Here is a 12,518-nt window from a genome sequence, read left to right on the forward strand (position 1 = left end):
GTAAGTTAGTGGAAGATTGGGATTCATATGACAGAGATACAACAATCTGAATTTGAGTTGTGTAGAAAGCTCATTTTAGAAACTAGTCACTGTGTGAATTCCATCCCTCTATTAACTGGGGGGAAACTTTAAAAACAAATTAAAAGTAATGTTTTCCAGCACTCCTTTTTTCAGATTAATTTCATGCCAATTATTGCATTACTTTTAGCTGATAAATATTCGGAGACTAAAAGAAACCAACAAGATGGATTAATTATCCCACACTACAAACAAAATTTTTAAATATTTTATAGAATGTAATTAAATGCTGTTTGTTGTTTTTGGAATCAGATCCTGGGACATGTTAATTAATTGCTTTAAGAGGACTGAAGACATGTTGCAGAGAAAAAAATTTAAAAGATTCAGATATTTATCTGTAACGTTCAACCTTGTTGGCTAATAATGGTTCCAAAATAAATCCTACCTGCAGAAATCCGGTGGCACCATGCCATAAACATTTATCCTGTCACAGAGCTCTAATGCGATAGTCATTGTGAACCAGCCCGTGCTAAGCCAAGTGTTGGATATCTTCCTGAAAGCAAAAACATAATTAAGTTTCCAGGCTGACAAATAATTCTTGAGATACTTGAAGCAATTTCTGGGCATTTTTTTCATTCTTGTGAAAGGTTATGAAAATTGGGCAACCAAGACTACTTTGCTTGTTCATCTTTTAATAATTTTGCTAGTGTCTTCTGTCAGTGGACTAATCTATGCAGGAACTGCCCTCATTGTAATTAATTTTGGGAACAACAATGTTAACGTTTAGCTGACCTTTTGGTAAGTTTACTTTAAGTGACTGAACTTCATGTCTTATATTTATATTCTCCTGCTAGTAATCTATACACATCTATAATCACTTAATGGAGCTTACACGCTAAGTGCTCAGGAAGACGCATCGGGGTGATGAGGAGGGCTGCTTAAAATGCTGTCTCCTGCAGCATCCAGAGGAGCCTGTCTGCTGGAGCAACATCTGGCTTCCAGTGCCTGGTCTGACCATCTTTCCTCCCACCCTGTCCATGATTTGGTTTCTAGAAGCTCACAGCCACTCGGTGTGACTGTTGGCAGGAGGCATAGTCAGCTGCAGCTAAGCCTGGCCCTTAGCCAGCCTGGGAAGCCTTCATTCTAGGTGCTACCCCTCTGCCAGCCCCGAGTCCCCTCCCTGCCTGGTGGCACCTCTGAATAGGACGGGTGGTGCTGCAAGGGAGCTCTCCAGGGCAGCTCCTTTCCTGGTCCCCTCTGCGGGCCGGGAGAAATCTTTAAAAAGCGGCACAACTGATCCCAGCGTGATTTGTGTGAAATAGGAGATATCTCCATGTAACTGCTCACAGATGTAAGAGATTTACAAGCAGTGCTTAAGTTTTGCTGTATTACACAGGTTCTTTTCTGCAAAATGGCAACAGTAACATCTCCTCTTCCCAGCATTTGCTTGTTGTTGTTTTTTCATCTGTAAGGGCTGGGTGCTGTCATGGTTACTGGTTGCCCAGCATATGCACCAGAAGTCCCAGTCCTGTGTTCAGTTCCAGCACTGTCCCGGGGGAGAACTGGCAGTCTTGGAATGGGAGAGTCAAGGAAATGCATGCCAGTGAGGTGTCATAGGGGCACGTTTAGGGGCAGCCTCACAGGACCGAGTCAGGCACCTCAGAAATGCACATGAAGTCAGGTGTTTGCTCCAGAGAAAACTCACTCACTCAAAGGTGTCCTTTCAAATACTGTTAAAGAAGGAGACAGCAGGTCTCCCTAATGGCTCCTCACTCAGCTAGAGAAGTCCCACAGGAAGAAGTTCAATCTTGTCATCTGCGACCCAAAAAGGCCTCAGATTCCTGATGACAGCCTGTCACAGTGACTGGCTTTCCTTTCATCTCTTACTAAAGCGGAGACACTGCGAGAGCCAGTGCAGGCTCTCGGATGGCTTGTGCCATCCATAATATGGAACCAGCATTAACCCCATTCCAGCACACTTGTATCCGCCTGACACCTGCAAAATTTTGTGAGCCCAACCCCCCAAAAGCACGGCAGAGAACATTAAGTTCTCACCAGAGCAGCCACCAGGGAATCCCAGATCCTGACCCCAGTTCCGAGGCCATCTTTTAGAGTTTACCCAGTGACAGCAGAATGCACAACAGTCCTGGAAGCAGGGATGGACCTGAAACTACACCAGCCACTGCAAGCAAGTGCCAGCGATCACTAATATGTAATTCAGCAGGCAAGAGCCCACCATGCAGCTTCCCAAGGTAACGCTAAACAGGTTGGTTCCAGGTAGGTCACCTACAGGGCAGTACATGGAGATGTTCTGAGCTGTGAGACTGAGGAATGCCTTGTACCAAGGCGTCCTGTTTCCTCAGTGAATTAGACTATTGCAAAGAAAAAAAAAAAAAAAAAAGGTGGTATCAGGGCTGGCTGCTTAAAAGGCACTTCTAAATGTGATTCTAAATGTGAGGGAATTCTTTAACCAAAAATGCCTAAAGGATGCTGGGGAGCCTAGGGAATTTTTCCTGTCTTTGTGAGTCACCTGGTAATGTACGAATTCCTGAAATGTACACTTTTACTGCTCCTGCCATACAGATTTGCAGGCTAAGCTAGCATTTGGAGAATAACAGGATTTAAGCATCTCATTAGTTCCAATTATGGGGCCTTATTTATTTTCTGTTTGCACTTAAGCTTTAGGGGTGTGGGGGTGTGTGCAGTTTGTCACAATGTCATAGCTGGATCATAAGCCCAGCAGGCCTTCAGGCACTGCAGCAATACAAAACAGTAAATAATAATTTTTGGCTCAAAATTATTAGGAAAGAGAAAGGTTGGGAAAAGCCTAAAGAATTTGCTTTCATGCCACTTTGAGAGTTTCTGAGCCTATAAATGGCTAGGTAATTCAGGAACATGTTCAGACTAAGAGTACTTTGGAGCTTGCACAAGGCCACTGGTTTAGATGCCTAAGATGTCCTTACAATCCAAAACCATAGCAGCAATTATATCTAGACCGTGACTGAAGTGACTGGGCTTTGCACAGGTCAGGCAACCCAGCTGGGCTGTCTGCTGGACTAGTTTTCTTTTTGCTTACACTTACACTGTAATTTGGTGTTTTCAATAAATAGGAGAATAACTGAATTTAAATAAACTAGCTTAAAAGCTAAACAATGAAATAAAGATTTAAAAACTTATCAAGTACAACTTTGGCCTTTTTAAATACCATGTCTGTAGGTCAGCAGTATAGAACCAGGGTTACAGTGTCTTGCCTTTTCATAAAAGATCTGAATGAGAGTCCAACAAAAAATACTGGTTTTATACCTAATCAGTTGTAATGAAAAAATATGAAGAACTGTCGTGTGCTTATTAGGGGAAATCATCAGATACTCTTTTATATGATGAACTAACACACTGTGCTGATAATTCTGTAGTGCACACTAAATTACAATTAAAGGCCTTTCTGCTCCACCAAAATCTCATTTATAATCTCTATGGAAATACTCTTCCTGCAGTTATTTCATTTATGCTTCCTTTATCTAATTACTATAATATTGGTTCTGAATCATATTTTCTTAATGTACCCTTATTCAATTATAAAGTTATTTTCAAGTAGTTACTTTATAATACCAAGTATATTGCTCTACAGCCTTTGTCATTCACCATACTATTTAACTGGCAATGTTTTCTGAAGGTTTCTCTTCATTTCAGAATCAGCTTTTTTTTTTTTTTTTCCAAAAGCACACTACATCTAATTACCTTTTTTCTCATCATTTTCAAGACAGAAATGTACAGTTTGATTATTCCAACCTTGCAATCAGGCTTCTCTCTCCCTACTTTGTTTTTTTTGCAGGCACTAATGTCAAAAGCTCAGCAGAAACCTTCCAGGGAACAGCAACATTCTGGGCTGCACAATGTTCTGCGCCTGCCCCCACAGCTATATAAATTTTCTTCCCTTACAAATTCCTTCCTACCCATGTTTCTTTTCATCTTCCCTCTGTTCTGTGCTGTCTCTTCATTTATTTTCATCTCCCATTTTAATCTTCTTAGTCCTTCAAGTATGCTGTATGTGCCCTCTAAAGGAGCGGTTCATACACAGCAGAGCCTGCAATTTCTTAAAAGCAACAGGACCTGTTCATGAGGCTGCATTTTGCTGGCATCCAACTGCCCTTGATTCACACAGGGAGTTCAGGGTACCCATGACTAGAGTCCACTGTAAACTTGTTATAATGTCGTTAAACTGTCTCAAATGCCTTATTTCAGGAGCCAAGACGAGCCTGATGCCAGTGCAGAAAAAGGAATGCTTTCATCACACGCACAGCTATGGGCCTCTTGCTCTGGATGGGTGAGGCAGAGCCATAAAGAGAAGCTGGCCTGAAGATGCACATCAAGTGTCGGGAGAGGAGTGGGACCCTGCCTACCCATGGCAGAACTGGCCAGACCGAAGCAGAGGAGGTAAAGTGTTCCTCAAAACTGGGGACTTACACTAAAAGGAGGTGGCAGTGGGTACTCCTTGTGTGCAGGGTCTGACCCTTAGGGCTGACGGTGGCCCATGTTACAGGGCAGCTACAGCTCTGTTAACTTTCATGCCTTTATAAATACTGGGCATACTGATTATCCTTTGCACTTTTCTTGAAGGTTGCACTTTTCTTGAAGGATTCAAATGCACAAATCACCTTCTCACTTGGCTCTGGGTAAAAAAACGTGGAAAAGACCGTAACACATCCAAAGTGGCAGGGTATCTCCCCTTGTTATCCTTCCTTTTCTTCCTGGCAGGGGCAGAGCCTCTGGCAAAGACTGACAAGCACTGACTTGAGGGTGAAAAGAAAAGGACCTTTAATGGTAAGAAACTGACCATGTTACTGTGTGCTCTTGTGTTAGAGTCAGTCAAGAACTTAGATGCGTAGTTTGATCCGCTATAACTGAACAGAGCTCTGCAAGCAAACCATGCGGGGTATGACAAAAGCAGCAAATGCCAAGCAAAGAAACAGTCACTGTCAGCTAAGAGGATGCAGTGGTTTCCTCTAACACTGGTTCTGCTTTTGTTGTGCAGCCCAGAAAACAAAGTCCATGCTCTTGAGTACTCCATATCCACAAGAAGATCGAGCCCAGTTCCAGGACTTGGTGTGTATGTTATAGTGTTTGTGAAGCCAGAAAATCTCACCATGAGTTACTGTACAATAAACCTACTTCTTCATTTATACCTAAGTGGGGACCCTGTTCCATTCTTACAGCAGCATATTTAATAAGTAATAAAATAGGAGTTTGTTAAAAAGAAACTTACTTCTTGCTAGGAAGTCTTTGGTTTAAATGCCCATTTTCAGACATTATATGTGAAAATGGGCAAGTCCTGCAGTAGGTCACTTACTAAAAATTTGATTTGAAGATCAGCCTACAAGTCATAACCACTCTCATAAAGATGTAACTATCATAATAACTTTCCTTTTCCCAGTTGGAAGTACAAGATGAACTGTTCTGAAGCACCTAATGTATAACTAATGTTTATTTGTTTTACAAGTAGCTTTACAGCTGCAATGTTCCAAGAATGCTTAAATTCAATAAACGGCTATTATAATTCACTGAATGGTGGCATTTCCTCTATAAGAAAACATAACCTATCCATTCTGATTTTTCAGAATCAGTAAAAAAACCTGCCAGGTATATTACCCCACAGTGAGATTTAAAGTGCTTCTGCCTCCTTGGCTATATAAACAGTACATCCAGATTGTAGGATTCTAACTTGATGAGGCAATACTCTGTAGGAATTATTTTGATGCATGTTTTTTTACTTATGTTACAAGGGGTGTTACTTGGCATGTCATACCATATTACAAGTCATGAGGCAGAGGATGTAATGGGTGGTGCGATGGCCCCTCTGAGCAGACCTGAAATTGGTATATATAAACTAGAGTATTTTACTACTGTATGACATCCCCCAAATGTATCCACATAAGTTCTCACCTGTCTTTCCCAGTTTCCCGTTTAAAAAGGTCATCAAATTGAAGCATCTTGTGGCGAGAAATCATATATGCTTTTAACTGAGGCAGTATCTGATTCATCAGCTGCAGGTTATTATATACCAAGCCTTTACCATCTCTCCTCATGTAGCTGCTAGGACCCCAGAAGATAAACACAGCACCGTGACTCATATTTAAGAGTTCGTTGCGATTTCGCAAAATCCTCTGAATACTGGAGTGTGCAATGACTCGAAGGCTCGTTTTGTTTCCGACATCTTTTCCATAACCTCGAGTAGGTGCATCATTCATTCGTATTACGCATTCTGTCTCATCGATTCTGTCACCTTGTTTACTTCCCAGAAGGTGTCCAGAGCTGGTTACCAATGCACAACTCTTGCAGTGCATTTTTAAAGGCTGCAAAGACATATATACTTCAAAATTAGCTGTAGACATCTTCCCATTCACTACATGATAATTATATTTTACATATATGTGGCATATTTTACAGCAAAAATATCAGAGGACTTTACATAAATCTCTCCCAGCAGTTTTCTCAAGTAAGTGGGGACATGTTACCTGTACATTTTGTAGATGGGGGAAACGTGGTATAGATGTACAGCCCTCAAAGTTCCTCTGTGGAGTAAAGTCCACTGTGTTTAAATCCTTTCCGCTGCTGCTTCATATACAGTAATCACAACAGCTTCTATAGTGTTCCCAGCTGCTTAGGATTATACTTCTTCCACTTGCCATAAATGAGCTATAATTAGAGTATTTTTGATTCTTTCTCTTCCATTTTTTTTGCAAGAAATAATCTTAAGTCTTCAGAAGCACAGGTGTGAACAGCTTTTCAACCCTGGGGTCAGGACATTTTGCTAAGGGAAGAGAGTTACACTCTTTCAAAGCTGGTGCTATAACCACTGCAGTGATCGCATACCTCCTGTGTGGTTCAACCGTCTGAGCTGGTCAGTGATGTCTGGACATATTTTACATGACAGGGAGTTGGTGCACTGAACTTTTTCTAGCTTGTCAGGGTCATGTTTAAAAGTTACACAGTAAAACAGAACAGGAGGTGCCTATTCAGGGAGCGGCTGACCTAATGGAATTAAAAGAGTAAAAAAAGCGTTTATGAAAACAAAAATGTATGATAAATTGTATTCCTGAAGTATGCCACCAATACAGGTATCAGTAAGAGGATATGTAGATGTGTCTGCTGCTCAGCATGAGAACGAAAGAGGGTTAACAGTGTCCCCAAAGTGCTACTTTATAACAAGACTACAGTAAACTCGAGGTAAAGACTGTTTGAAGGTGGGCCTTGGTGGCCCTCCATGAAACAGTATCTTGCAGCATTTAAGCCCAGTAACACCAGATTACAGAACATACTTTGTATCTTAATTGTTTCTTTGCGATAAAAAGGCTGACAAACGGAACTGTGGTGGCTCACCCGTCTGAAGTTCTTTGGAAGGCCATTTTGATCTATTGATCTTCTTTCCCCTAAGGATGTCCATCAGAATATTATTCTCATTGTTAACCATAAAGAATGGAATTCCAATACCTTCCTGGTGAGTTAACAGGCTTGTTGAATTCCAGAGGCTCCAAATCAGGCACATAACATGCTGAGAGCAGTTGTCTCCTGCGCTGGGGCACTGGCCTGATCCTGTAGTATACCGAGGAGGTGACAGTATTCATTGGCTCTGAAGAGCGCTAGCAACCTAAACCCATCTTTGACAGAGAGGGCCTCAGCTCCTCGAGATCAAATGCTGTGGCTCTCCAGGATGGCTCATTGTTCACACCGTTACAAACATAGCTAGCGTGTCTCCAACTGTAAACGTGGTGGGTTTATTAGCAGTGAGGAGAAGTTATAGTGACATATAATTACACTCAGTATCAACCACATGTATATAAGCATCAAATGACTAAATCAGTGTGCAGTGAGGCATAGCTGAAAACTTAAAGCTGAAAAAAAAAAAAAAAGATACAACCTAGGTCTGAGAGAATCTCAGTTCCCCATTTGAAAATGCTTTGGCCCCTAGTATTTGAAGGGGGTATTTTACTTAAGTAACTTGGTTTTAATTTTGAAGGTAACAAGTGGTTGCAGGCTGAGCTTTTTTCCTGTGAGAATAGCTAATGAACAATGAAGTGCTTTTTAATTAAAGACAAAATAACTAACTGTACAATTTGTACTATGATACAACCAGTAAGCTTTGTATTGCCATCCTCCCCAAACAACAAAGTCCCTTTTTCTTCACATATATGGATTGTAATCCAGAGCTAATGATATGGGTAGAAATGTTCATGCCTTTGTGAGCCAAGGTTCCTAATGTGGTATTTACATGCATTTTCCTTTAAGCTTTCATCTGCCACTTTGATGAATTACCTAGCAAAAAGCTCTAAGGTGAGCTAGCTGCTCCAGCATCATGCTTGGGAAAGCAAGATGAAGTGCTAATGAGGTTAAAGGAAATGTAGTCAGCACCAATGTTAAACTCCCATGGGTTTGAATATCCACATAGCAAGACATTTTCACCTAAACAATCTCTGCTGGTTTCTGGCCTACTGAGCTACAACTTACTTGTTTCTTTTAAAAGTCTGCCAGAGAATTCATCAATTGTTAGGAAACAAGGGCAATGATCAGTAGAGCCATGGAAACTTGGGGAGGGGAGGGAGGGGATGTCAACATTTGCTAGATTTATAAACATTAATAAACCCCCAAACATCTGTCCTAGATCTTGTTTGAAAACTGTTCCTTCTGGGAAAAAGTCTTTAGCCTGAAACACTCGGGCATTGCCTAGCCTCTTCTTGAATGATGCATGGGGGCTGAGAGCATGTAGCTGCTCTGGGCAAGTCATTTTCAGTCACCTCACTCAGATTCTTTCAGAGTCTACAACACACCTAAAAATTGTCAGAGGAATTCACAGCCAACAGCCACAACATTCTCATACCAGCTGTTTATAATGCTTTGACAATATTGAAAGCAAGGGGGAAAAAAGGTATTGGCTGTAATACCATCTCATTGGGAGGCAGCAGTTGCACCAGAAATGTCATCTACTTAAGCCGTAATAATGAAGGCACAAGGGAGTTCTTTGGGTTTGATGACCAGCTGGGAGAAGTTGATGGCCTGAGAACAACCAGGGGCCATTAAGCCAGGAGAACATTAACTCCAAAGCAAGCTCTCTGTTACAGTAATTATTACAGCCACATTGGGGGGGAAAAAGCAAACCCATGACATTTAAGATATATCTTAGGGTGGCGATGCAACCTTTACTTCATGAACCTTGCTTCAAAATGCTCAGAAGAGGGATAGGGTGAGAGGTAGGTAATTTTATGGCATCTGTGTTAATAACCTGGAAATGCAACCTATCATGCACGTAAGAGCTGCTGACGTTTATTGTACCCACTGTCAATAAGCAGCCACAGTTTCACGTGTATCTGAACAACATGTACAGCAGCACCCTGCATGACACGGCAGAGCATGTGGCTACTTCTGCAATGCAAGTCAGTCACACCAGTACTCAGGGCACTTCATATGTGCCAGCCAAACAAATTGCCTAAATTACCTCTCAGCTTCCAGGCACCTAAAAATGCATGGGGGGGCAGGGGAGGGAGAATAGAGGTTACAAGACAGCAAGCTCACAGTGCTAGAACCCCAGAAGATGGCAAAATCAGCAGGTACTTTTCCAGGATAGATGGACTATCCCAAGGGAATCAAGGAACCAGGTGAACCTTCCTCGGTTCTGGTAAACCCCGTAACAGCACCTTAGTGGCTGTAACAGATGAGTGCAACCTTGCACTGCTGTAGGTATCACAGGCCAAACTGACTCCTGGCAGCTTTCACTCACATAGATTATAGCCCATCCAGTAAGTGCTGTTGCTAGATCACATGGATCTGGGTTGTTTAATACCAGCCAACAGCCAAACAGAAACAAAAAACAATGCCACAGTTGTTCCTGTATTTTCCAATTTGAGGCAATCTGCTCTGTTATTGACTTTAAAATCTATGTTGTCCAATGATAGAAAAATGTTATTTTCAGCCACTTCGTTGCTAAAGGAAAAAAAAAAAATCAATGGAAAAATGTTATTCCTAATTCAAAATATGTTACTCTTAGATATAATTATGTTCTTTGTGATGAAATCAAATGATCAATTTTTTTTCTTTGCTTAAAGAAGTCTTTAGGTTTTAAAGCCAAGATTTAGAAAACAAGACAATTCCCTCCAGCAAAATCAGGAATGCTAGAAAACACACTTTTTGCTAAACTGAGTACTTAATGACCTATTTTCAAGACCCCTGGGTTCAGATCACTCCATTATCAGTAGTATAAAAGTTTCCCTTCTATAAATAGAAAATAGAATATTTTATCTTGGCAATGATGATCTAGCCAACAAAAGCAAAAAGATTATGATCATCTTCTGGAGTGAAGAACAGCTCATTACTGAGAAAAAGACCACCTGTCAGTTCATGAACACCAGCATTCCTCATAGATAGATCTGGAAATACTACAGATTAATTCAAAGTGTATTGGGAGAGAGCAAGAGAGACCGAGAAAGGTTAAAGAATATCCACGTTCTTTTTGGATGAATGACCTTTAACTAAGCATTTGAGACAAAGTGCAAAATATCAATAAGGTACTTGACAGCTATGTTTTCCTCTTGCACTGCAACGCCTCTACAGCATTTTGTTAGCCAGCACCACCGTGCTTGTCTTCTGTCTGATCCGGAGTGAAAAGCTATAGGGCTTCTTCACTCTGTATTAACTACCTGAACCGTATTACTGAACCAACAACCTCCTCTTCAAGAGCTCCCAAACTGGCTGCTGAAGTAAAAGCAGTGGTAGAAATAAGATGACCGATGTACAGGAAGGCAAAACTGTTCCAATTTTCAATTGAATTAATTTCGTATAGGGCTACATCAATGAGAAAACACAGATAAACACTACAAGAATGAGTCTTACTGGTTAAGGAGAAAGCGAGCTTATTCCAAGGCAGTCTAGCTTTCTCTTTTTGTTATAAAGCAGATAATTTCATCGGCAGGAGTTTCACATCTCCCCTGCCTGGTGCCCGTTGTGCCTGGCCTAAGCACAGCAGCTAGCTTTTGACACTCACTGTGTGTTACCTCAATATTTGCTTTTAATGTTCCTTGCCTTGTGTACAGAACTTAATCAGCATTTCATATGTGATGTTAATGAACCCTGTTTCACCCCATGTTCAACGTAGTTTATTATTTGTGGCTTGTTCCTGATTGCTGGGTCATCAGCCACTGGCAACAACATCGAGTAATTAGTGCATTGCCAGTAATAAATATTTTGTTGTGGCAGCTTCAGTTCCAACTTTTTACATTCTTGTAGCTTTGAGGTTTGTCACAAGCTGCTGGCTCAGGACCACTGCTCCGCTAGGGCTAGCTGCTCCTTCCCAGTTCTCCTCTCCCAGAGGCTTCAAGGACAATCCTCCTGTCACAACAGGCACCCCAACCTCTGCAGGAGCTGCGGGCACCCCCAGCTCATTGCTGGCCCATCATAAATGGCTGCTCGAGCTCCTGTGAGCCCCTGTCACTTAGCACCGCTCCAGATGTAAAGCTTCTCTTGCTGTTGTGCCCAACCCTCGTGAGCAAGCTGTATTGTTTCTATTGGTGTGCCTCTTTCCTTCCTATTTTCCCTCTAGAACCCTGACAACTGTAAGGCCAAATTTGCTTTTTGGGGGAAATTTCCAACAATCACCTTAAAGTAGAACAGAAACCCTGAAACTTCTGTAAGTCAATGCAGCAAGCTGTGGGGCTCAAGCTGTCTCATTAGTGAAGTACAGCTGTGCACTTTGGAAGTGATTTCCACAATACAAGTACTCTAGGAGACATGATCCTGTGAAAATAATGCAAGTTCCCTGATTATTTTTGCTTTGTAATATACTGATGTTGGAACAGTTTTCATAATAATATGAAAAGAACCAAAAATGAAAAGACATAGCAGCACAAGCAAGTATCTACCTGACATGCTATGTTTAGGTAACACTTCTGTGTACAAAAAGCTGGAACAAAACCCCAGACAAACACTTAAAAGCACGAAGAGAGTTTTGAACCTCAACCAACTTCAGCTTGCTGTGGCACACACCCTTTTGAAGTTTCTGGGACTTTTGATTTTGTGGTGCAAAGTTCTCATCTAAGAGATGATTTTGCTTTGACCATGACATTTTCACATGTAGGTTCAGACAGGGAGTGTAGCTTAATTGCTACACTCTGCACGCCATCTCAGATTTTCCCCTCAAGTTTCATAAATTTTCATTCTTTAACCCTTATGCTAGCAGGTACAGAGAGCTCTTAAAGAGCTGAGCAAAAATCCTTTCAGCAAATATATTTATAGTTTTTGTTGAACTAGACTTTTGGAACATTAGAGAATCTGACATGAAAACAAACTGCAGTAGCCACTGAACTAAAAGCAGTGATTGCCTTGAAAACTGTATCCCAATGACTGTTATCACACAAGTAAACAGAAAGGGTTAGGAGATACCACTTGCCCAACATTGTTAATCCTTATGCAAATTCAAATAACAAACATTTGCAGCAAAACTTTGCAATTCAAAAACG

At 41.3% G+C, this 12,518-nt stretch overlaps 1 protein-coding gene and 1 long non-coding RNA gene across 4 annotated transcripts in view; one reads left to right on the top strand and one right to left on the bottom strand.

Annotated features, from left to right (window-relative positions):
- Positions 1 to 12,518, bottom strand: part of ST6GALNAC5 (ST6 N-acetylgalactosaminide alpha-2,6-sialyltransferase 5) — a 73,841-nt gene that overhangs the window by 9,252 nt on the left and 52,071 nt on the right. For 2 of the 3 annotated variants that reach the window (XM_040610881.1, XM_040610879.1), the window contains 2 exons: positions 5,959 to 6,368; positions 464 to 571 (listed from right to left, as the gene is read on the bottom strand). In XM_040610881.1, the coding sequence (XP_040466815.1) occupies positions 464 to 571; positions 5,959 to 6,368 (518 nt within the window). The remainder of the gene's footprint in view (positions 1 to 463; positions 572 to 5,958; positions 6,369 to 12,518) is intronic. The other variant, XM_040610880.1, reaches the window with a different exon arrangement.
- Positions 568 to 5,576, top strand: LOC121095706. Its single transcript, XR_005830188.1, has 2 exons — positions 568 to 4,452; positions 4,774 to 5,576. It is a non-coding gene; the product is annotated as an uncharacterized LOC121095706 (long non-coding RNA).

This window comes from Falco naumanni, chromosome 11 (assembly GCF_017639655.2).
Source record: "Falco naumanni isolate bFalNau1 chromosome 11, bFalNau1.pat, whole genome shotgun sequence".
Classification (NCBI taxonomy): Eukaryota; Metazoa; Chordata; class Aves; order Falconiformes; family Falconidae; genus Falco; species Falco naumanni.